The sequence below is a fragment of the Somniosus microcephalus genome, chromosome 14, assembly GCF_052327205.1.
Source record: "Somniosus microcephalus isolate GS21.2 chromosome 14, FLI_Smic_1.0, whole genome shotgun sequence".
Classification (NCBI taxonomy): Eukaryota; Metazoa; Chordata; class Chondrichthyes; order Squaliformes; family Somniosidae; genus Somniosus; species Somniosus microcephalus.
In genome coordinates this window covers 25,711,993-25,738,550 of record NC_141000.1, presented here as the reverse complement: position 1 = coordinate 25,738,550, position 26,558 = coordinate 25,711,993, and the positions used below count along the sequence as shown (strand labels likewise).

At 45.6% G+C, this 26,558-nt stretch overlaps 1 protein-coding gene across 1 annotated transcript in view; it reads left to right on the top strand.

The window, feature by feature from the left end:
• Window positions 1-26,558, top strand: part of wwc3 (WWC family member 3) — a 275,710-nt gene that overhangs the window by 167,212 nt on the left and 81,940 nt on the right. The window contains exons 6-7 of the mRNA XM_086006371.1: window positions 18,189-18,318; window positions 21,497-21,643. Of these exons, the coding sequence (XP_085862497.1) occupies window positions 18,189-18,318; window positions 21,497-21,643 (277 nt within the window). The remainder of the gene's footprint in view (window positions 1-18,188; window positions 18,319-21,496; window positions 21,644-26,558) is intronic.

Sequence of the window (26,558 nt, the reverse complement as noted above, 5' to 3'; positions counted from 1 at the left end):
ACGCTCTTCTCTGCTAGTAAAACAGCCGCTGGACCGGATTAATGAAACAACAGAGACATCACAAAAGCTACTCTGTCCAGTGACCAAACTGGGAAATATCCTTCAGAACTGTAAATTACTCTCAGTCAATATTGGTCTTAGTTCCTTATACGCCACCCCCCCGCAACCATCTGCCTTTTCCATACTGTTTATTTTAAATAATAAATCTTTGTGATCGCCGCGATGCTCCACCTTCAGTTGGAAAGCAAACCGTCTCTTTGATACCCGATTGGACGATTCTTGACTGTCAGTCAAACACCTTTTTTTCCTCCCCTAATATTTTTCTAACTAATAAATGAAAGTGTACAAAGAAACACTTTTTTTTAAATGCCGCTATGACTTTTTCTCCCGGAGTTGCTCGCAGCAGTGTCCAGGAGATTAATCTGTAATTCCTGGACACTCCAGGATAATCCTGGAGGGTTGGCAACATTGAGAAGCACTAACCAGAGCAGCTTGCACATGTAGTGTAAAAATTACAGTCAGCAGGTCCAACTTCTTAAACCCCCCACCAGGAACTCTCGGGCTCCTGCTCCCGTGACACTCTTGCTCTGTGTTACTATCGAGACGCCCTAAGTGGCCAACTGTGACTGGGTGAATTTTAAAGCCTGCAAGCTTTGCGTTGTAATTGCAAAAATGTGCAAAAGAAAGAAATGCAAACTTGTAACAGAATGCTCACTCCTGCATGTTCTGTGGCCTCTTTAGACCAGGCAGTACATTCCTGACCCTATACATTAACGCTTGTACATTTCTTTATTGCTAGAAAAAGGAAGAGAGACCGAGTTTAGAAGAGGGGAAGGGACAGAGACACGGACAACACCTAAGGTTCCTTCTGTAGTTCAGCTTCAGACACTGCTCTAGGCTGCCAATCAAAATCGCAGATCCCGCCCACAAAATAGCTCCTTGACCAGACCTTTGTATTCGTGGTCACAGTAATCGCCTCAATGTGAACAGCAGGAAGTTGGCTATTGTCTGCAGAATAGTTTTGGCATTAGTTATTTCCCTGGCATTGTCACAGAGGTTGACTGGGTTAATAAATGCCTATTTCCGGAGGTTGATGGCAGTGATTGTCACCTGCTTCCGGAGCTGAAATACGTCCAACGTTTTGACAGTCTTTTGTTTCCTATGGTAGTTTGGACTAATAATCCAGAGAACGCGAGTTCAAATCCCACCATGGCAGTCTGAGAATTTGAATTCGGTTTAATTATAAAAATAAAAAAAATCTGGAAATAAAAAGCTGGTGTCAGTAAAAGTGACCCAGAATTTTTATTTCATGAAGAACTCAGCAGTTCAGGCAGCATCTGTGGAGAGAGAAACAGAGTTAACGTTTCAGGCTGTCAATACTTGGTAAGAACTGGCAAAAGTTAGACCTGTAACAGGTTTTAAGCATGTGCAGGGGCGGGGAAAGGGGGCGACAGGAGGAAAGAACAGAAGGGAAAGTCTATGATGGGTGGAAGACAGGAGAGATTAAATGACAAAAGGGATGGTGGTGCAAGGCAAAAGGAGATGGTGATGGGACAAGTTAAAGAAAAGATGGGTCTAGAGCAGTGGTGGGCAAAATACGGCCCATGGGCCCTATCCGGTCCGCCAATTGATTCTATTCGATGGGACAGAAATCAAACGTAAGCCGGAGCTCGAGCTGCACATCAGTCTGAGGCACGTCACGGCTGCTCATCTCTGACTCTTTTACCGAAGAAAGAGAGACCGGCGTCTCGTCTTTCCTCTCCCGGTACCCAGAGTACGACGGCAGGGGGGCGTTCTCATCGCCGTCTTAGACACGGGAGTGGATCCCGCAGCACAAGGACTCCAGGTAATGCGATTGTAGTTCAGGCCTTGCGAAGCCTCAAGCTCCCGTACTCAGCACACCAAAAAGAGAACACTTCTTGCATCGGAGGCCCCGCACACTCGAGCCGCTCGGCCAAACAGCCACATAGACCTTCAGTACAACATATAATCAATCAATCAATCATTTCATTCATTTAGTAATGGAAGATTTTACTATTTTACACTACATTTTGTGTATTTAAGATGGTATCTGACTACTAGCTGAATTTATGTTTATAAATTATTGGGAGGGTAGAAGTGGGAGTGATGATCAACACGATGAGTGGGCCTGTTTCAAATTTACCAATTTAACACTTTGTTCTCACCAATGACTGTTAGTGGGGTTATTCATTCTTGCACAATTATTCACTCATTTTAATATTATCCCACTTAATCAGCATAGTGGAGGCATAACTAAATGGACCCGGGAATATTGGACACTTTTTAATTTAAGCCCATTTTCCCCATACCATGAACAACTTAAGTTTATTGTCATGACTGGAAGAGGGTTGTAGAGATTTATGTCGTTGGCCAGCCCCAGTAATAACTAGCACTCGGGTATGAAGTATAATGGTGCATTACTTGTGCCCATTCTCAAGTCAGAGTCCACAAACTATCGGCGTCTTGGCTTTTCTCAGGAGTGATCGCACGTTGATGATGAACAAGCCCAATTTGATGGCTGATCTGGGCTGCAATTTGCGGTACAAATCATTTTACGAGTCACCTAATTATTTCTTAGCGAAGTTTCAAAGGCATCAAAGTAGCACTTTCATGTTCAATGTTTAAAGGTTGTATCAATGATTTTACCCTTGATTGTGTCTTCTACCTAGTTTATAATTGCCAGTGGAAGCAGAATCGATCTCTCATTTTCCACTATAAGAATGAATTTAGACCATTTGGAATAAGCAGACCTTTTCAATGTGACTTCTAAACCTGTATCATGTTTGTTAGTAAAAAATAACAACACTTATTAACATGCTAAGTGTGGAAACGACATGAAGGGTTCTTTATACAGTAAATGCCATAACAAATGTTAATGGTAGCTGTTGTTAACATACTTCATTTAATGTGTGCGGCCCTCAACAGCTCACCAAATCTTGTTAAATGGCCCTCCAGCCCAAATAATTGCCCACCCCTGGTCGAGAGGAACTGAAAATGACAAAAGCAGAATCATTACCAGCACCAGCTGTCCAGAAAAATGGGGACAGTGGTTATGAATACTGAATTGGAAGAAGTACAAGTAAATTGCTGTTTCATCTGGAAGCAGTGGTTGGGGCCCTGGACAGTGGGAAGGGAGGCGGTAAAAGGGCAGGTGTTGCATCTCCTGTGCTTGCATGGGAAGGTGCCGTGGGAAGGGGAAGGGGTTTTGTGGTGATTGAAGAGTGGATCAGGGTGTCGCGGAGGGAACGGTCCCTTCGGAATGCTGAAAGGGGAGGGGAAATGTGTTTGGTGGTGGCATCATGCAGGAGACGGCAGAAATGGTGGAGTATGATCCGTTGAATGTGGAGGCTGGTGGGATGGAAGGTGACGACAAGGGGAACCCTATCGTTGTTCTGAGAGGGGATGGGGTGAGAGCAGAAGTGACCATGAAGCTGTTGCATTGTTGTAAAAACCCAACTGGTTCACTAATGTCCTTTAGGGAAGGATACCTGGGGTTCTCTGCCTGTATGTGACCGACGCTCCCTATAAGCTGCATGGCCCCGCAGCTCTCTGCTGGTCCCGCGCAGGCTGGGACCGGCTTTTGCAATGGTAAAGCTCACCAAAAAAAAATTACGGGGAGCACTGCATGTGACACCAGACCCACACAAACGTGGTTGATGCTTAACTGCCCTCTTAAGTGATCCAGCAAGACAATCAGTTGTATCAAACCACTAGGGGTTCAAGAAGACGGCCGATCACATTTTCATGACAACTGGGAATGGGCAATAAATGCCAGCCTTGGCAGCAACGCCCGCATCCCATGAATGACTTAAAAAAAACAAAGGCATCACCACCCGCTTCCACAAATTAAAGGGTTGCTTCATCAGCTGTACTGAGGTGAGAGAGTCAGGGATTTTCAGACTTAAGCTTAATTTATTTCCAGTGTTAATACCGACTTCTGGGAAGAAGAGAAATCTTTCTTCAGTTTGATGGGTTTCAATTCATATCACGGTTTCTTCCTCGGCTCAGGAACCGCTGTCTTTAGTGGCTTCGGTCTCCCAAGCACTGCTACTGGCGACTCGGGAGAAACAGTCCATGTATGCTTGGTTCACACATGCGCAGAACCCCGGCTGTCATTGTCTGAGCCCTACTGCTAACCCCCACCCCCCCTCCCCGCTATTTGGAATCCACCACTTCATTGCCGGTTGTGAGGATGACGGCATCAGGGCCAACAAAAATCACCTGGAAACTGAGTCCTGAGAGAGCAACTGGGGGAGGGAGAGAGAGCGAGAGCAACACACACCGGGGAGAGAGGGAGAGAAACACACACACTGGGAGAGAGGGAGAGAAACACACACACACGGGGAGAGAGAGAGAGAGAGAGAGAGAAACACGCACATGGGGAGAGAGGGAGAGAAACACACACCGGGGAGAGAGGGAGAGAAACACACACACTGGGGGGGGGGGGGGGGAAAGAGAGAGAAAAACACACACACTGGGAGAGAGGGAGAGAAACACACACACGGGGAGAGAGAGAGAGAGAGAGAAACACGCACATGGGGAGAGAGGGAGAGAAACACACACTGGGGGGGAGAGAGAGAGAGCAACACACACCGGGGAGAGAGGGAGAGAAACACACACGGAGAGAAACACACACGGGGAGAGAGGGAGAGAAACACACACACTGGGGGGAGAGAGAGAGAGAAACATACATGGGGGGAGAGAGAGAGAGAAACACACATGGGGGGAGGGGAGAGAGAGAAACACACACACACGGGGGGGAGAGAGAGAGAGAAACACACACGGGGGGGAGAGAGAGAGAGAAACACACACGGGGGGAGAGAGAGAGAAACACACGGGGGGAGAGAGAGAGAAACACACACACTGGGGGAGAGAGAGAAACACACACACGGGGGGAGAGAGAGAAACACACACGGGGGGAGAGAGAGAAACACACACACGGGGGGAGAGAGAGAAACACACACACGGGGGGAGAGAGAGAAACACACACACGGGGGGAGAGAGAGAAACACACACGGGGGGAGAGAGAGAAACACACACGGGGAGAGAGACACACACACACGGGAGAGAGAGAGAAACACACACACGGGGAGAGAGAGAGACACACACACACGGGAGAGAGAGAGAAACACACACACGGGGAGAGAGAGAGACACACACACACGGGAGAGAGAGAGAAACACACACACGGGGAGGGAGAGAGGGAGACACGCACACTGGGGGGGGGAGGGAGGGAGACACGCACACTGGGGGGGGGAGGGAGGGAGACACGCACACGGGGGGGGGGGAGACACGCACACTGGGGGGGGGAGGGAGGGAGACGCACACTTGGGGGGGAGGGAGGGAGACACGCACACTGGGGGAGGGAGGGAGACGCACACTTGGGGGGGGGGGGAGGGAGGGAGGCACGCACACGGAGGGAGGGAGGGAGACACGCACACTGGGGGAGGGAGGGAGGGAGAGTTTGTCGGCCTATGATGTGCGCTGTTGTATAATGTGTTTTGTTTCGGGAGCCAGGCAGCTTTGCTGCTTCTCCTCTGAGGACTGAGCCTCACCTCCCTGAAGTTGGGCTTCAGTGGTGGGGGGTGTGAGTCAGTGAATTGAATTAGGTTTGGTTTTGGTTTTATTTATTATTTTTATAACTTGCTATATGTTGTAAAAAGTTATAAAATTATACTAAAACATTACTTATCCTTAAATCTTTCTATTTTGTATTCTTTCTTTGATTTATAAATTATGTTATTCATTTCACTGTAAAACACAGTCAAATATTTTATTCGGGGTTTGGTGATACTGAGACATTCAACTACGATAAATGCAAGAACATTTGCAAGCAGTGGGCAGATGTCGTGTGATCAAATGTCGTGTGATCAAATGTCGTGTGATCAAATGTCATGTGATCAAATGTCATGCGATTAAACATCACGCGAGCGGGGTCACCTGATCGAATGCCATGTAATCAAATGTCACATGATCAAATTTCCAGGAATATGTCAAACCAGAGTTGCCAACCCTAAGTGCACATTGATCATGGTGTCCTGCAGAGAGTGGACGGAGAGTTGCAAGAAGGAGCACACTAGTGATTTTTCAGATGTGTGTTCCCAGAGGCTGAGGTTCCTATCTACCCCCCGCCCTACCACACCACACCACCGCTGGGAGCGCACTTTTGTGAAATCGGCCCCATGGGAAAGGTTTGCCAGCCGAATACACTGCTCAGAGTGGGACTCCAGTTACTTTGTTTTGCAGGTCCGAACCTGGCTCCGCCCGCCCCCCCCCCCTCCGCCCGCCCCCCCCCCTCCATCCCCCACCACCCCATCCCCCATTGTTGTAGACGTCCATAACTGAAGAGAGTCTCCTCAGTCTAATGTTTCATGCTGGTAATTAAGGAATTTTTGTGCTGTTACTAAACTCAACAGAACTAGCACATTGAGCCTCAGCTGCCACCCCTTCCCCTCTCCACATATGCGAAGTTGTTTAGTCCTGAAAATCCTGACATACTTTTCAAACAGAATGCTATTGTTAGTTGGCACCCCAACAAACACCGATTAAATATATACTGCGCGGGGCAGCGCAAACACACACAGACAAAAAAGTAGGATGATCTGCAGATAACAGTCAAACACCCACAAGTGTGTTAGAACAAAGACTCAATTGTTTTCGGCTCCTGGGCAGGGCTGAGTGAAAAGCTGGCCGCTCTGACGGTACCTGCTGTTGATGGAAAGCTTTGCAGGAAGCAGGCTGTGGTTAGGTGAGGGAATGTTGCCAGCAGTCGATGATGTAAAAGGCAGCAGCCGTAACAGAACTTTCCATTCTTTCAGGATGTGCTGCATATCTTTTCAGGGAGGATGGCTAAGGCGGCTGGTGCTAACCCTCCACAAGATGTGAAGTAAAATAACATTTTCCCTTTCCCGGTCCAGTTTGCTTAACTCACTGAGGCCTCATTGATGCCAGTGAAAACCCATACACAGCTTTCACCAGCCTGCCACTGAAATATTCAGTTAGACGGAGAAGTCATCTGGGCCTCCCTGGCATCACCTTGCTTAATACCCCTATTTACATTATCACTGTAACCTCCTCCAGCTCAACAACCCTCAGATCCATGTGCTCCTTCAATCTGGTCTCTTGCGGATCCCCGATTTTCTTTGCCCCCCCCCATTGGCTGCCGTGCATTCATCTGCCTAGGCCCCAAGCTTTGGAATTCCCTCCCTAAACCTCTCCGCCTCTCAACCTCCCTCTCCTCTTTTAAGACGCTCCTTAAAACCTACCTCTTTGACCAGGCTTTTGGTCACCTGTCCTAGTATCTCCTTTTGTGGTTTGTGTCAAATTATGTCTGATTACACTCCTGTGAAGCACCTTGGGACGTTTTACCGCGTTAAAGGCGCTATATAAATGCAAGTTGTTGTTGTTGTACATCGTGAATCAGTTCCAGGCTGTGACGTGATTCCGGTGTTGGACGTCGCACATTTATGGTGTGGGGCAGCTTCGCTGACTCAGTCAACGACAAAACAGCCGAGCGCACACCACCTTCGCCCGCGCAGCTACTTGCCTCCACCTTGCAGATCCAGTGCTGTTCCGAAGTCGAATTCCAGACTTTTCACCTCTGCCTGTGGAAGACCCCTGACGTTGGCGAGTCAGTGCAAATATCCCAGCACTGGCCTGCACAGCCAGGCTGAGAGCTCAGTGCCAGGATTACATGGTGTCTCCACGGAGAGCGCTAAGCAGCCGTTTATGTTGGCCACTGGCAACAGCCCCCTCCCCCTCCCCTGCTCCAAGTCAGGGAACTAAACCATGACATTGGGTGGTGGTCTCTGCCCCTGGAGGTTTGTGCATTGTCCTGGCTCCAAAACAGAAAAAGGCTTTTACTAGACATTTTCTATTGCAGTTGCTGAGTTCCCTTGGCTCCAAAACAATGAGATTGACCAGCTAAACATTTCTGTCTCACGCGCTCTCTCACTCCTCTCTCACTCCCTAATACATTCTCACTCTCTCACTCTTTCTCTATCTCTCACACTCTTTCTCACACTCTCACTCACACTCTTACACTCTATGGGGGTGATTTTCATTCAGAAGTCGAGAAGGAGGCGGGACTACAACTTTCGGGGTTGTAGTCCCGCCTCCTTCGAGATGCGGCCAATCCACGCGATTTTAACTTGATTGACCTTGTTGAGCCCGCTCAGCAGGCCAATTAAGGGCCACCCGGCAACAGGTGACATCACAGACTGAAATTTCACCTGTCAAGACGTTTTGACAGATGAAATATCAGTGTTTCACAGCTGTTTGAAGCTGTCAAACACTGACAGTCCTACTCCTAACCTGAGTCCTTCTCCACAGACTCAGTTAGAAATCTCACCGACACAGAAAGCTGCAGGCTGTCACTTTTGACAGTTCGCAGCCATTCTGCTTTCTGTGCCCGTTAGATGATGGACTCCTGAAACCTAGAGGAAGGAAGGCTGTAAAGGTAAGTACAGGTAATTTAAACTTCTTTACACACTTTAGACACACCAAACACACTTACCTTTGCACTCATGCACCCATCACTTACCTGAACACCGACATCTCGACCCCTCCAAGTCCTTCAACCCGACGGCCCGATGACTCTAACTTGGCGTGGTTTGGAGCCGTCCGGAATCCCACACTTCAAGCTTTAAAATGGGGATTAGGCTAAAAACTGCCTGTTAACTACCTGTTAACAGGCAGTTAATTGGCACTAATCCCTTCCCACCTCGGGTAGGTGGGTCCCAGTGCGGGGCGGTTACCCGCCTCCTTTGAAACTTACACGGAGGCGAGTTGGGGGCGGGATGGTGTCGGGACCCCCGAATTCGGGACTTTAACCCCCCCGCACGCCTCCAATCCCGACTCCACTGGTCAATGAAAATCGACCCCTATTACTCTCTCTTACTCCACCTCCACCCCACACCAGTTCTTGCAACTTGGTCAGTTTGCCGGTCTCTTGCCTTTCTCTCCGCAAAGCCAGGGTTCCACTGTGGGGGATGAAGTTTAACTCTGACTTGCTTATGGTGTCATATTGGCAGCGTTAGAGTGTAACAAAGTTCAGCCACTAAAGACAACTGCTTCTGAGCCGAGGAAGAAACCATGATATGGACTGAAACCCATTGAACTGAATGGAACTGGGGCTGTGTACTGAAAGAAAGAAAGATTTATCTTCCTCCCAAAAGGCAGCATTATCTCTGGAAATAAATGTAGCTTAAGTCAGAAAATCCCTGACACACTCACCTGAGTATAGCTGATGATGCCACCCTTTACTTTGTGGGGGCGTGATTGCGATGAAGATGTGTATTCAGTGCTGTTTTTGGAGTTGGGGAGAGAACTTTGAGATTATCACTTAGTGCAGGAACATTTATATAATGCCTTGCTCAGTTCATACAACTCTCTAGCCATAGTCACTGTTTACCTATGCAGGGTTATAAGATTGCTCTTCGCCTGGAGCAAGCGGAAGCCAAGCGCAAGGAGCGCACATCAACCCAAGCACCCCACCCACCTGCCCCTTCAACCACCGTCTGCCCCACCTGTGACAGAGACTGTAGGTCCCGCATTGGACACATCAGTCACCTGCGAGCTCATTTTTAATGTGGAAGCAAGTCATCCTCGGTTCCGAGGGACTGCCTAAGAGATGAGATTGCTCCATTAAATAATGTGCATATGCTGCGTATAAAAAAAACACGCCTAAATTATTTTAAACTGCAACAAGTGCATTTTCCCTGTAGGCAGTGAGAAAGAGACATTACCTGTTGACAGCTGTGGTTCAGTGGGTAGTACACTTGCCTCTGAGTCAGAAGGTCGTGGGTTCAAGTCCCACTCCAGAGACTTGAGTACAAAAATCTAGGCTGACACTGCAGTGCTAAGGGAGTGCTGCACTGGTGGAGGTGCTGTCTTTCAGATGAGACATTAAAGCGAAGCCCCATCTGCTCTCTCAGGTGGATGTGAAAGATCCCATGGCACTATTTTAAAGAAAAGCAGGGCAGTTACCCCTGGTGCCCTGGCCAAAAGTTATCCCTCAATCAACATAACATTAGTAGATTATCTGGTCATTATCACATTGCTGTTTGTGGGAGCTTGCTGTGCGCAAATTAGCTGCCGCGTTTCTTGCATTGCAACACTTCATTGGCTGTAAAGCGCTTTGGGACGTCTGGTAGTGTGAAAGGCGCTATATAAATGCAAGTCTTTCTTTCACTGAACCGATTAAGGCAAATCTTTTTTAAAATTCATTCTCAGGATGTTAGCGCTGCTAGCAAGGCTGGTATTTATTGGCCATACCTAGTTGCCCTTGAGAAGGTGGTGGTGAGCCAGGATTTTGACCTGCGACAATGAAGGAACAGCAATATATGTCCAAGTCAGGACCTATATCTTCAATAAGTTGAAGCTGTCGCAACAATGCTCGGTGCAGTGAGTAAAGCAAATCAAATGTTGGGATGTATTAAAAGGCCAATATTGAGCTGAAATAGTGAGGTAATCCTACACTGTTTAAATCATTGGTGTGACCGCACTTTGAATACGGTTTACAGTTCTGGTCGCCACAGTACAAAAAGGATATTGCAGCTACTGAAAGGATACGGAAGAGAGTAACCAGAATGATTGAGGGGATAGAGGGATTGGATATGAGGAGCGATTATATAAATCGTGCATGTTCTCACTGGAGAAGAGAAGGTTGAGAGGTGATACGATTGTTGTTTTTAGGATTCCAAAGGGACTCGTAATGTGGACCATGACGAGTTGATTCACCTTGTCCAGAAATAGTAGAACCAGAGGACACGGCCTGCACTTGAAGGGGGGTAAATTCAAAAGAAATTGTGTAAACATTGGCCCTGAATTTGCGGTCGGAGGCTTCCCGCGGGGAAATGCCTCCGATCCGCAAATAAAATGCCCGTGTACCTGGTGGTCCGGGAGGTACGGAGACTCGTGGCCCTGGGCGCCTCCGGGTACCTACGGGTAGAGGCCCACGTATCCCGGGGCGCATGCGGTTCGCAAGCGCCCCTGAGATCACGATGGCTGGCCCAAAGAATGACAAAAGGGAATCCCCATTCATGCTTAGGGGGATTCATGAGCATGAATGGGAATACCCCTAAAAATACCTCTACACATCAAATATTTTTTTAAAATTACATATTTAAAATTAGTTAAAATACCATTTAATTAAATATTTAAAACAAAAATTTAATTTTTTGAAAAATACATTTACATATTTTAAAGGGGCTAAAGATAGCTACCTTATTGTACAGGTTTTTTAATGTTTAACTGATTGGAAAAATAAAATATTTTTATGTTCATTTAAACTCTTACGCTGGTTTTTACCAGGCGTAAGAATTTCACGGGCATTCGCTGGGCAGAACTCTCCGCTCACGGAAGCCCCTTTCCCGGGGATGTGTTGGAACTGTCAAGAAAAATCTTAACAGATCGCAAGTTCTGGGTTTTCGCGCATGCACATTGCGCGCGAAAACCTGGAACTTGCGCAGCCCTTACGGGCGCGTACTCACTCATAGGGGGCTGCAAATTACAGGCCATTATTTCAGTAAGCGAGTGGTCAATCTATTAAACAGGCTTCCCTGGGAGAGGGTGGAATCAGTTAGTGTTGATTCATTCAAATGCAAATTAGATAGATTTTTTTCAGAATATAACATTTTAGGACACAGTATATAGAATTTTTTTGAGACATAACGTACGGTAAGTGGTCTGTCACGATCTCTGGATGCTCCAAAGTGCTTTACAGCCATTGAAGTACTTTTGAAGTGTAGTCACTCTTGTAATGCAAGAAACATGGCAGCCAATTTACACACAGCGAGATCACACAAACAGTAATGAGATAACGGCCAGATAACCTGTTTTAGTGATGTTGGTTGAGGGATAAATATTGGCCAGAACAGTACCATGGGATCCACCTGAGAGGGGAGATGGGTTTAACGTCTCATCTGAAAGACGGCACCTCCGACAGTGCAGCACTCCCTCAGTACTGAAGCGTCAGCCTGGATTATGGGCTCAAGTCTCTGCAATGGGGCTTGAATCCACGACATTCTGGCTCAGGTGCGAGTGCTACCAATTGAGCCAAGGCTGACACCTAACATAAACTTTCTTAAATGAGATTTGTTTCAATAAAGTTGTTGTTGTGTCATGTATACTTTCACGCCTGTGTATGTGATTAGTAGCGTAATCGCTGAGTGTTGCACTAAACTTGCACTGTCTCAAAAGTGTCCAGCTGCTTACTGCTAGCACAAAAGTACATCTGAAAAATAGCATACAAGATATACTCAGCACTAATGTACATTTACACCTACCAAAAAGGTTCTGAAGTACATTAGCACTAACAGGGCATTTTGGATAATCTGGGTTTTATGAGCATTGCTTCTGTTTGACAGTGGCCTCTTCAATACTATACCTGGCATCATATTTTAATCTGAAGTTCTATATACCTTTCACACATTCCTGGAACAGCTTTAACTTCCAGGTCAGGTTATACGAGGCTTGTAAAAGCCGAATTTAATAGTTTTTAAACTGGGCGGCATTTCCCCATGTCTTTGAAGGATCTGAGGAGAATGATTAAATTCCATTGAGTTTTAGCAAAGGCTAAAGTATGTTAAAAATGTCTTCTGTGTGAATTGATTTACGATCAAATAGATTTGAAATACAGCCTATGGCAGATTAACCCATAGGCAGCGTTCTCTTTCAGATAATAATTGCAGATGACTTGTTCGACCCACAGTGAATATAATTTAATACATTGATAAATCAAATAGACCGCCAGTCCTCTGGGAACAACATTATTGGAAGTTAACTCACATCTGGGGAGGATAAAAAGGCACAGTGAAGTGGAGAAGCTGAACAAACGTTGATCTTTGTCTGCAGTATTACGTGGAGAGCGCCTTTTTTTCCCTAGAATGTTCTGTCCAAATGTAATAAGAACTATTTTAGGGGGGAGGCAAAAGGTTGTTTTAGACAGTGGCCAACTGACTCATTGCGTGTGATTGTTGCTTAATAGTTTTGTGAGTTCACATGAAGACGAGCACCCCATGTGTAGTCGAGTTGGTGGAAGGGTGTGAACATTTCTGACTGCGGTGAATCAGCAGGAAATGTCTAACTGTGCTGACAGAGTTTTGCTAAAAGGACGAGTCTGATCCAACCTTTTTCTAGTCATTGCCACGTCCCTATCACGTTTTATCTGCGCTGCTTTTCATGTTCTCGGATGAGACATTTAAAGTTTCAAAAGCCTCAATTGTGTCAACTATTGCTTGTTTTACATCAGTGGTTTTCCATGCGTGGTTCCCCCTGCAAATATTGGTACACTCTTGGGGACCCCTGCAAATATTGACACGTTCCCTGGAACCCTTTTCTAGATTCCAAGAGACAGCGTCAGCTATCTGAGAGAAAACTTTGCTATCATTGCAGAAAGTTTTCTTAGTATATGGCAACAGAAATAAGGCTGTAAAGTGCAGAAAATACTAAACTGAATTCTCCAGGCACTGCTTAAAGGTGTAGTTGCTTTCCCCTCAACAGGCAGAAATCTGATAACTTCATGAACCCCGGGATCTCGTCGTGGACTCCTCCACCACCCTTCCTCAACTATGATCAGTAGAGTTTGGTTTGAAAACCTACGATTTAAATAACCATTGTGTATTCTACTCAAGGCTGCATTTTAATGTAACAAGCCAGAAATATAGTGTGGGTTTGAAGCTTTCTAACTCTCTATTTCGATCCATTCTACTGCCCTAAAGATGCTCTCGCACTTTTTAAAGCTGATGCTAATATCTCCTTCTTTGGCTCAATGCTAATTTTAGTTACGCTCCTGTGAAGTGCTGCGGAATATTTTCCGACACCAAAGGCACTATGCAAATGCAAGTTGTTGTTTCTTTTTAAAAGAAAATGTTGCATTTTGATGCATCTTTATTTCTCCCTGCTGTAGTCCCCTGGAAGTACGGAACATCACAAGGCAAAATTCCTTCCTTGCACAATTAACTTTAGCGAAAAACACAGTATGAGGTTAAAATGGGATTTCTCATTTTGAACTCGCACCAATTTTCTTTGGTCAAATCATCAGCAAGAGGAGTTCCACCTCACATTTCTGTCCGCATTAGTGCTGCTCAGTGCTATGGAGAGGTGCTGAAGAATACCTTGTGGTGGAACCTATTCAAGCTGCTGTTTGTTCATCCCCCAAAAGTCTGTGGATGCTGGGAGTCAGTTGAAACTTTCAAGACTGAGATGGATAGATTTTAGTTGAGTAAAGGTAGCGAGGAATATGGATCAAAAGCAGGTAAATGGAGTTGAGATGCAGATCAGCCATGATCTGATTGAATGGCGGAGCAGGCTCGAGGTGCTGAATGGCCTCCTCCTATTCCTATGTTCCCTGGGAGTTGTTTTTTTGTGTCAAGTTGGCAAATTGAGATTCGGTTATACTTAACAAAACCTATTGGACTATTTGTTTTGGCAAAGGTCTTGGGGGGTGGAAGAGGAAGACGGTTTGCTCTTTTTAAAATTCTGCAAAAGTAAACCAGTGACCATGGGTGAATTTTCTGCCTGCATCTTCTTGGCACGGCGCTTCGCCTGTTGGGTATGCGTGTCGGGAGGTCATGGGCGGCAACCCGTGAATTTTCTGCCCAGTTGAAATCAGTGGGTAAAAAATCATGGGGTGCGTGCGTGTGATTTCTGATAATGCACTGGCAAAGTTCCACGTGGTAGCCATGCAAGTAGGAAAGTTACCCTGTCTCTACTAGAACCAATTAATCTGGACCAATTAGACCTACAGCGCCTATGTTAAATTTAACAGCGTGCTGGCGTCCTAATTGACCCCGAGCGGTGCTTCTGACCTCACATCCTCTGCACCACCAACACCGTCTAGTTCCACCTCCCTAATATCGCCCGTCTCCGCCCCAACCTCAGCCCATCTGCTGCTGAAACCCTCATCCATGCTTTTGTTACTTCCCTACCCAACTCTTCCAACGCACTCCTGGCCGGTCTCCCACCTTACACCTTCCGTAAATTGAACTCATCCAAAACTCTCTTGCCCGTATCTTAACTCGCACCGTCCCGTTCACCATCACCCCTGTGCTCGCTGACCCTACTTTGCCTTCCGGTCCGGCAATACCTCGAATTTAAGATTCTCATCCTAGTGCTCATATCCCCCCATGGCCTCGCCTCTCCCTATCTCTGTAAGCTCCTCCAGCCCTGCAATCCTCAGAGATAATCTGCGCTTCTCCAATTCTGGCCTCTTGTGCATCCCCGATTTCTGTCGCCCCACCATTGACAGCAGTGCCTTCAGCTGCCTAGGGCCTAAGCTCCAGAATTCTCTCCCTAAACCACACCGCCTCGCTAGCAATCGCCCCTCCTTTAATGCTCTCCTTAAAACCTGCCTCTTTGACCTGCCCTAATATCTCTTTATGTGGCTCAGTGTCAAAGTTTGCCTGATAACACTCCTGTGAAGCGCCCTGGGATGGTTTACTATGTTAAAGGTGCTATATAAATGCAAGTTGTTGTTGGTTAGTTCAATTACAAAAGTACTCTGTCCAACAGGACATTGGGGCCCAAGTAATGGGAGACATTTCAACTCTGTTTTCAGAAGTATTATTCTTGCAGGTTTTGAGAGTTAAATTGGAATTTTTTTTTTAGCTCACACTTTAGATTCATTTGCCACCATCTCATTACCAAGAGGGCAGGTGCGTGATTTGTTCCAAGGCCTTGGCTGTGCTGCTCTTCTAGTGCTAACTAAGGGATGAGCATGTGCAGGCCAGGTTGATTCTACTCCCTGCAAATGAGGCACAGTGCTACAAAGAGCTTGAAAGAGACTATTCGCTACTGCTAAGCATCTTCTTAAATCCCTCTCCCCTGTCTCCTCCACCCTCCCCTCCGACAACAAGTGTGAGGAGCTCATTGACTCCTTTGTCTCTGAGATTGAGACCATCCGTTCAATTGCCTCTGCCATCTCCCTTCCTCCCCCTAGCCCACCGGGCCAAACTTCCTCTTAGGCTCCCCCCTGCCCTAGCCCTGAACTCACATCTTTCTCCAGTTTCTCTCCGAGCTCCCCCCATGGCCTCTCCGCGCTCACCTTGTCCATGAGACCCACTTCCTGCTCCCTCGACCCTATTCCCAGCAAACTGCTGACCACCCAACTTCCTTTTCTGGCTCCCATGTTAGCTGACATTGTTAACAGTTCTCTCTCCTCGGGTACTGTCCCCCTCTCCCTCAAATCTGCCATCATACCCCTCTCCTCAAAAAGCCAACCCTTGACCCCTCCATCCTTACAAACTACCGCCCCATCACCAACCTCCCTTTCCTCTCCAAAGTCCTTGAACGTGTTGTCGCCTCCCAAACCCATGCCCATCTTTCCCACAACTCCATGTTTGAATCTCTCCAATCAGATTTCTGCCCCGTCACAGTACTGAAACATCTCTCATCAAAGTCACAAATGAAATCCTTTGTGACTGTGACAAAGGTAAACTATCCCTCCTCGTCCTTCTTGACTTGTCTGCAGCCTTTGACCCGGTTAACCACTCCATCCTCCACCAATACCTCTTCACCGTCGTCCAGCTGGGTGGGACTGCACTCGCCTGGTTCCATTCTTATCTATCTAATCGTAGTCAGAGAATCACCTGCAACGGCTTCTCTTCCTGCTCCCGCATCGCTACCTCTGGTGTCCCCCAAGGATTTATCCTTGGCCCCCCTTCCTATTTCTCACCTACATGCTGCCCCTTGGCGATATCATCCGAAAACACAGCGTCAGTTAATATATAAATGCAAGTTTGTTCTTTTACTTTCTTTTAAATAATTTGCAGTAAAAATTGAGGCTTTTCTCTTACAAACTTTTTATAGTATTGTGATTCGTTGACGGCTAATATATCACTTAATACCAATACCGAACATAAGAACATAAGAAACGGGAGCAGGAGTAGGCCAATCGGCCCCGCTCCACCATTCAATAAGATCATGGCTGATCTGATCCTAACCTCAAATCTTCTATCACTCTCCATCCCACCCGAACCCATGTGATCTCCCGGGAGAGGCGAAAAACCAGATATAAAACCCAATGGCCAATTTGGGAGAAAAAAATCTGGGAAATTCCTCTCCGACCCATCTAGGCGATCGAAACTCGTCCAGGAGATCACTCTGTCCCTATATTTTCTACAGTACTTACCTTCTGTAAAGGCGATCTCCACCCCAGCCAGGAACAGGAATAAAACCATCTCCTGAAATCTAACACAGAATTAGAACACAAGAAGTAGGAGCAGAACCAGGCTACACGGCCCCTGGGCCCGCTCCACTACCCACAGGGCCATGACCATTCCGAACCTAGATCAATCTCAGTTTTGAAATTTTCAATTGACCTCGCCTCAACAGCTTTCTGGGGAGAGACTTCTAGATTTGCTCTACCCTTTGACTGAAGGAGTGCTTCCTGACATCACCCCTGAATGGTACTGTAATTATGACCTCAGATTACAAAGGGGCACAATATTTATGCACAAACTATACCCCAATATGACTTGATCATTCTGTTGATTTGCCTCAAGAGATGAGATCTAGATGAGATGAGTATATCAGAACTTTGCATAATGAAACTTGTCTTAATTAATCTTTTAATTTGCACTGTGCTCGAGTGTTATTTATTTTGGTCCTTTCTCCATCCATGCAGTCTGTCATAACCTCCCTCAGCCTTAAGGAGTTAAATGTGCGATATTTGTGAAATTGCTTTACTTTGAGGAACTGGATTATTTTGGACCCCTCAAATTCTCATAAATAAACCTATATTAAACAGTTTCCATAAATTGAGGCATGGCTACAGATTGCATCTTTGTCCCTGTGCTAACACCCATATGGTAATCTGTTGTGGTTGAGTTTAACTTGTTGACCCCTAACTCTATATATGCCAAATGCATGGCAGCAATGCTAGACAACACAAGAGTTCTTTTGTTCCCAATACCATCAATATCATAAAAGTGCGTAGTGCAAAAATAACAGTGCAGCAATACTGTTTAGCTCTAATTACTAACTATTGGAAAACCTGCTAATTCAGTGGTTGTAACAGTTTTTCCAAAAGTGGCTCAAATCGCAATCAGGGATTTTTTTACTATGACCTGCAAATTCTTCCTATTGGCCAAAAAACAGTGCTGTCACACCAAGGGGAGAAAAATAAAACACATTGTTGAAGCATTTCATTCTTTCTTTTGGTTCAGGATTGATCGTAAAATGTCTGACAGTCAAACCAACTATAAACTGGATGAAGCACAGGAAATAATGAATGAGCTGAGAACCATCAAGAAGTCAATTACTTTAGGAGAGAAAGAAAGGCAGGACCTTATTCAGGTAAGACATTACTTTTCTCTTGTGTCATAGCAAAGTTAGCGGACTAGTAATCCAGAGGCCCGGACTAGTAATCCAGAGAACGAGTTCAAACCCCACCATGAGAATTTAAATTCAGTTTTTTAAAATCTGGAAATAAAATGCTGGTATCAGTAAAAATGACCAATAAGCAGTTGGATTGTCATAAACACACAACTGGTTCACTAATGTCCTTTTAATTAAGGTAACTTGAGTCCCATGTCAAAGTGGCTGGCTATTAACTGCCCTCTGAAGTGTTTGAGCAAGCCATTCAGTTGTATAAAGCCAAGAAGAAGCTCCATCACCGCCTCTCAGGATAACTAGGGATGGGCACTAAATGCTGGCTTTGCCAGCGATGTCCCCATCCTGAGAATGAAAATCTCTTTTAACAGTGCCCTTATTCACTCATTCATTGGTTCAGTATTTTAAATGAGAAGTATTTTTGGGAGTACTGTATCAGGACTTTTGACACTAATAAGAGACGAGACACTAGGGGTAATTCTTTGCCCCCAATAAGGGGCTGCAATTTTTGGAGCATGGATTGGAGAATTAGGGCAACAATAATTTCCAATCTGCACTCTCTGCAAGCACGGCCCTCCTTCTGGGAAAGTGAGATTGTGGAATTACCACTGGGATTTGCTTGGTTAAACACTGCGTGCCAATTAACCATAGCGGGAGTCTACAGCGTCTTAAGAATAAGTTGGGTTAATGACTTTACTGCCGATCAAGAGATTTTAAAATCTAAATCTAAATCTACACCTATTTCTCTCCCATGTCTTTTGTTGAAAGCTGCTAGCCGCACCATATGCTGTCCTTCTGGGAGGAAAGGACAGTCTGTGCTGTCCTCTTCTTATGACTGTTAATGGTGCTCGATAATCAGCAAGCTGATTGGTTAATGTTGGTTCCACTGCAGTTGAGGGCCATGTCAGTCTTGGACCTGAGAGCGAGAAGTAGCGGAGGCCATGACTTGCACCTTGGCTTCCTGCCTATATCAGAAAGCAGGACTTCACTAATTAGTGTCCAAAAACAATGCTCAGTAAAGTATCACCGTCTCTCATTGGTCCTCGCCTCCATAATGCTCTAGTTTGATACAGTTGTAGTGACAATGTGCTATGTTTTCCATTTAAATTTGAAAGGAATGAAACCATGTATTGGCTATTTTTTTTTGGAGAGAAGGACTGCAGTCATGGTGATTCTGGCTCTAGGGGCAGAATCTCTGAATCTGGCTTGAGATCAACCATTCCATTGGACAGACCACTGCCTCGTTTTCCTTTAATCGCACTTGGGATTTTGTGTAATTTTAACTCCTCCGTTGCAAACACTGCATTTCAGCTAATGTCTCCCCATCTCTACCTTTTGGTTTCTTTACATTCTTCCCACCCCTGGGTTGTGGCTAGAAGCAGGCAAATTCACCCATACCAGTATTGTACTATTAGAAAAGAAAGACCACACTCACGCTCATGCTCACACTCACACACACACACACACACACACACACACACACTCACACTCACACTCACACTCACACTCACACACTGTCTGTTCCTTCCTGGTGGTACAAGGTGCGTTCACCACCTGACCGGATAAAGTGTTGGTGTGACAATAGTAAGATTCTGCACACTGTAGCATGGGAGGATAGATTGACTTCTGCTGTGATCAGGAGCAGAGGACAAAAGTGATGACCGACAAAAGGAAAATTGAAGAACGAGGAAGATGGATGAATTTATTGGGGTATTTAAAAAGAACAAGCTCGTCATTTTTAACTACATTCATAATATTGAATGAATGCCTAGCAAGCTGCAACTATATCGTTAGATTACACAGGTTGCATAAATTTGGCTTGTATTCCCTTGAGTATAGAAGATTGAGGGAGCTCTAATCAAGGTCTTTAACATACTAAGAGGGTTTGATAGGGTAGACACAGAGAAACTATTTCCTCTGGTGAGGGAATCCAGAACAAGGGGGCAAAATCTTAAAATGAGATCTAGGCCATTTATGAGTGAAATCAGAAAGCAGTTTTTCACACTGGAACTTGCTCCCCAAAAGGCTCTGGATGTTGGGGGTCAATTGAACTTTCCAAGACTGAGAGCAGCAAATTTTAGTGAGGCAAGGGCACCACGGGTTATGGATCAAAGGGGGGTAAATGGATTTGAGGTACAGATCAATCATGATCTAATTGAATGGCGGAATGAGCTTGAGGGGCTGAATGGCCTCCTCATGTTCCACTCTTCCTATATTGCACACCGTTTCCACTGGTGGGTGGGTCGGTAACCAGAGGACACTGATTTAAGATCATTGGCAAAGGAACCAGAGGGGAGCTGAAGAAAAATTATTGCTGCAGTGAGTTGTGCTCTGGAATGTACTGGCTGACAGGGTGATGGAAGCAGATTCAACAGTAATTTTCAAAAGGTAATTGGATATATACTTGAAAAGGAAAAAAATTGCAGGGCTATGGGGAAAGAGCGGGGGAGTGGGACTCATTGGATAGTTCTTTCAAAGAGCTAGCACAGGCACAATAGGTGAATGGGCCTCCTTCTGCGCTGTAAGATTCTATGATTCGATATGAAACGAGATAAAGTGAGCCCTGTTGGTTACATTCGCTAGAGGCGCTCCCCAGGAATCCTGACACAACTGGAGCAGTGATCATCATCCGCTCAATTAATCAAAGGAATAATAAGCTGTTTATTAGTGGTTGTTATGAAAGAATCTTTAGCAGTGATTAGAGGGGAATATTGGTTGGTAGCCCCTTCATTCCTTTTGCACTGAAGGGTTTTTCCTTTTTTCAAAACGGTGAACTGTTCCAAATTGTCAGTTTGCCAGAAAATAGCTTGCACTCTTTTTCTGCCCACGGTCCTCCATTTTGAGTTCTGCCGCCACACTGGGGGAGTTTGACACAAAATGGCTACTCTGACTGCTAACCAGATAACTCTGACTGATACATAAAATAAAGCAACTGACTGACATTAAGTGCATAGGTAGCTACCCTTCTGACATTTAAGACGGTGCAGAGATTTAGTACACAACACTCTTAAGTAAAATGGTTGAAATTGCTCTTTTAAATTGACAAAGTTGTAACACATGTCAAACTAGAATGATTCTTCTTTTGCTACTCAGCATGCCTGAGCTGAATTAGAATCTGTGTTTCTTTTGTCCCACTTTTCAGAGCCTTGCTAGGCTAACAGATGAGTTCAGGAATAGCTGTTGCATTGAGAACTCCCTGCAGGACCTCCAAACGAATGCAGGCTTGGCCTCGGAGTGTTTATCGCAGCAGTACTGTGAAGCAGGTTCACAGACTGACATCATCGGAGAGGTATGTTTTGAAAGACTGAGACCTATTTATAAACCCTTTGGCTAACTTACATTGTGATTTCAGACTGCGTCTGCAGAATCCGCGCTGTTTGTGCGCTTGCAGAAAACAAAATTAAGAATCTGCGTTTTTGTTTCACTGGCCACAGGATAAAGTAGACCAATGTTGTTGTTTTCAATTACAGTAGCTGGCAGATAAATCATTAAAAAAGCTTGATCTGACAGTAGCAGGGTTCCATGTTAAAATTACTTAGCCTTCCCCTTCCTGGGATAATCCACTTTGCAGTCAGTAAAATAACTATTACATTTGGAAAGCCTGGAGTGACTGGGAACGGTAGTGCTGTTATATTACTGGCCTAGCAAACCAGAGGTCTGGACTAATAATTCAGAGAACGTGAGTTCAAATCCCAACATGGTTGTTTTGAGAATTTGAATGCAGCTTTTAAAAATGTAGAAATAAAAAGCTGGTATTAGTAAAAGTTGTAAAAGCCCAACTGGTTCACTAATATCCTTTAGGGAAGGAAACCTGCCGTCCTTACCTGGTCTGGCCTATATGTGACTCCAATCTCACACCAACATGGTTGACTTTACCTGCCCTCTGCAGTGACCTAGCAAGCCACTCGAATGCATTGAACTGCTCAGTGGTTCATTGAGGAAGCTCACCACCACCACAGCCACCTTCTCATAGCATCTAGAGATGGGCAATCAATGCCGGCCTTGCCAGTAACGCCCGCACCTCATGGTGAGTTGTAGTTATAGTGCTGCAGTGGGGTCGGAGCTTTGGGATGTGGGAATAGTTAGGTGGGTTGGCATATGGGAGAATTTGAAGGGCTGTGGGAGCACCCTAGTTTGGGGCAGTGGGGTTTAGATGAACTAGGACTGGGAGGATTTGAGGGGGACTGAGATTGGGAGGATTGGAGAGAGTTGGGTATGGGATTGTTATTTTTAAAAATGCATAAATATACTGTGTGTAATACTTGGTGTATATGAAATGTGTATGTGTGTGTATATAATGTGTGCATGTGTATACCATTCACTAATCCCACCCTCCAATCAGGGAGTCATGCATAAAGAGGGTGTGGTTCAGAGAATTGGCACTACAATGCTGTAGCCCTGTGTCCTACTCGTGCTCCCTTTGAGCGAGATTCCCTGCTGGGAGCATGGGATCAGTGAATTTACCCTAGAGTATAATTTCTTCTAATCTTCTGTATTTACTCTTACATCTGTTCATGTGCATATATATTGCTATCCCCAATGTGTGTACATATAACTGTGGTCTATACAAATAATATATACCAGCAAAAAAAACTGCCTTAAACAGCTTTGCTATTGGAGAATCTGGCACATCTGGATCATAAGGCCCCAAATTGCACATGCTCAGTTTGAAGAAAAATACAATTCCGCTTGACAAAAACCAGACAAAGAACTTGGAGAAGGCAAAATTACCTTTCAATGAAATGTAAAATGTGACTGCGGAAAGAACACAGAACAGGAACTTGAGCCCCCCAAGCTGTACCTGTGTTACAGGATCGTTCAGTGAAATATTAGTGACCAAAACGTCAATGAACAGTTGAGCCTGAAACACCAGGCCCTTGAGACATGGATAGGCCTATCAAGGGAAATGAAACACCTTGCAGGCAACTTTGTTACTGTTTCATTGTGTTGGTGTGAATAATAACATTTTAATATATATATGTTCTAAAATACTTCTTTACGTATTTACTAAGACACTGCAGAGGAGAGTGAAACGATATGTAGAAGTGGTACTGCATGAGGAACAAGCTGGTTTTAGACTAGGGCGATGAACGATAAAATCAACTGTTTGCGATGAGACAGATTTCGGAGAAATTTCCAGAACACAACATCCATTGTTGCAACAGCTTCATAGATTTTAAGCAGGCCTTTGACAGCGTATGGCGAGAAGGGATGTGGCATGTCTTGAGGATTTATGGTGTTCCGGAGAGACTTGCCAGACTGATAGAGAACATCTATAGCAAGTCCCTGAGCATTGTTAGTGAATCGGAAATGTATGGAATGGTTTAGATCAACAGTTGGGCTGAGATTTCTAATACTAGATTTCTTTAATATAGTACTGAAAACAGTAATGAATTTAAAAGATTTTTTAAATCTCAGATTTACTGACGACATTGACCTTGCAGCAACATCCGAAACAGAATAGCAGAGACTAACTGATGAGGTGTACGTGGAGAGTAGAAAATTTGGATTACAGATTAACATAAAGAAGACAAAGGTCATGTCATTTGGGAAGCATCAAGTAGATGTACACATTACTGTTGGAGGGGATGCAGTTTGACAGATGGAAGGATTTCTATACCTGGTTACTGTCAGAGACTGGGAGTTGTGAAAAAGATATCAAAAGAAGGATTGGACTTGTTTCTGAAATAAAAACAGAAAATGCTGGAGATACTCAGCAGGTCAGGCAGCATCTGTGGAGAGAGAAACAGAGTTAACGTTTCAGGTCGATGACCCTTCGTCAGACTTGTTTCTGCTGCTTTTGGTAGATTAATCTGGACATGGAAAGCTAAAGATAATTTGGTAAAAAAAAGGTAAGAGTTAATGAAGCTATGGCTATCCACATATTGTTATACAGATCTGAGTGTTGGAACACGAGAAAAGTTGACGAGTAAAAGATGCTAACAGCGGAGATGAGTTGGTTGCGAGGCATACTGAGAGTCTCCAGCATGCAAAGAATCAATGACATAATAAGAACATGGTTTGGACAAGAAACCACACTTACACAGAAGATCAGAGAAAGACGACTGATGGTTTGGATACCTCTCCAGAATGGGAACAGCTAGAATATCTTTCATGGCCCTGCACACACAGGCACATGGAACAAGAGGGAACGGTAACATATTGGTAATGTTACTGGGCTAGTACTCCAGAGGCCTGGACTAATGATCCAGAGACGCGAGTTCAAATCCCACCACGGCAGCTGGGGAATTTAAATTCAGTTAATTAAATAAATCTGGAATTTAAAAAAAAAACTAGCATCAGTAACGGTGACCATGAAACTATCGGATTGTCGTGAAAACCCATCTGGTTCACTAATGTCCTTTTAGGGAAGGAAATCTGCCTGACACAGTCATACTCACAGAATCATAGCTTTCAGCCAATGTCCCAAACTCCTCCACCATCACCATCCCTGGGTGTGTCCTGTCCCACCGGCAGGACAGACCCACCAGGGGTGGCGGCACAGTGGTATACAGTCGGGAAGGAGTGGCCCTGGGAGTCCTCAACATTGACTCCAGACCCCATGAAGTCTCATGGCTTCAGGTCAAGCATGGGCAAGGAAACCTCCTGCTGATGACCACCTACCGCCCTCCCTCAGCTGATGAATCAGTACATGTTGAACACCACTTGGAAGAAGCACCGAGAGTAGCAAGGGCACAGAATGTACTCTGGGTAGGGGACTTCAGTGTCCATCACCAAGAGTCCTGAAGGACATAGCTGCCAATCTGGGCCTGCAACAGGTGGTGAGAGAACCAACACGAGGGAAAAACCTACTTGACCTCGTCCTCACCAATCTACCTGTCGCAGATGCATCTGTCCATGACAGTATTGGTAGCAGTGACCACCGCACAGTCATTGTGGAGATGAAGTTCCGTCTTCACACTGAGGACACCCTCCATCGTGTTGCGTGGCACTACCACCATGCTAAATGGGATAGATTCAGAACAGATCTAGCAGCTCAAAACTGGGCATTCATGAGGTGCTGTGGGCCATCAGCAGCAGCACAATTTTATTCCACCACAATCTGTAACCTCATGGCTCGGCATATCCCTCATTCTACCATTACCATCAAGCCAGGGAACCAACCCTGGTTCAATAAGGAGTGTAGAAGAGCATGCCAGGAGCAGCACCAGGCGTACCTAAAAATGAGGTGCCAACCTGGGGAAGTTGCAACACAGGACTACATGCATGCTAAAAAGCGGAAGCAGCATGCTATAGACGGGGCTAAGTGATCCCACAATCAACGGATCAGATCAAAGCTCTGCAGTCCTGCCACATCCAGTCGTGAATGATAGTGGACCATTAAACAACTAACTGGAGGAGGAGGCTCCATGAATATCCCCATCCTCAATGATGGTGGAGCCCAGCACGTGAGTGCAAAAGACAAGGCTGAAGCGTTTGTAACCATCTTCAGCCAGAAATGCCGAGTGGATGATCCATGTCAGCCTACTCCTGAGATCTCCACCATCACAGAAGCCAGTCTTCAGCCAATTCTTCACTCCACGTGATATCAAGAAACGGCTGAGCGCACTGGATACAGCAAAGATTATGGGCCCCGACAACATCCCGGCTATCGTGCTGAAGACTTGTGCTCTAGAACTAGCCGCGCCTCTAGCCAAGCTGTTCCAGTACAGCTATAACACTGGCATCTATCCGACAATTTGGAAAATTGCCCAGGTATGCCCTGTCCACAAAAAGCAGGACAAATCCAATTACCACCCCATCAGTTTACTCTAAATCATCAGCAAAGTGATGGAAGGTGTCATCGACAGTGCTATCAAGTGGCACTTACTCACCAATAACCTGCTCACTGATGCCCAGTTTGGGTTCCGCCAAGACCACTCGGCTCCTGACCTCATTACAGCCTTGGTCCAAACATGGACAAAGGAGCTGAATTCCAGAGGAGAAGTGAGAGTGACTGCCCTTGACATCAAGGCAGCATTTGACCGAGTGTGGCATGAAGGAGCCCTAGTAAAACTGAAGTCAAAGGGAATCGGGGGGGGGGGGAAACCCTCCACTGGCTGGAGTCATACCTAGCACAAAGGAAGATGGTTGTGGTGATTGAAGATCAATAATCTCAGCCCCAGGACATCGCTGCAGGAGTTCCTCAGGGCAGTGTCCTAGGCCCAACCATCTTCAGCTGCTTCATCAATGACCTTCCCTCC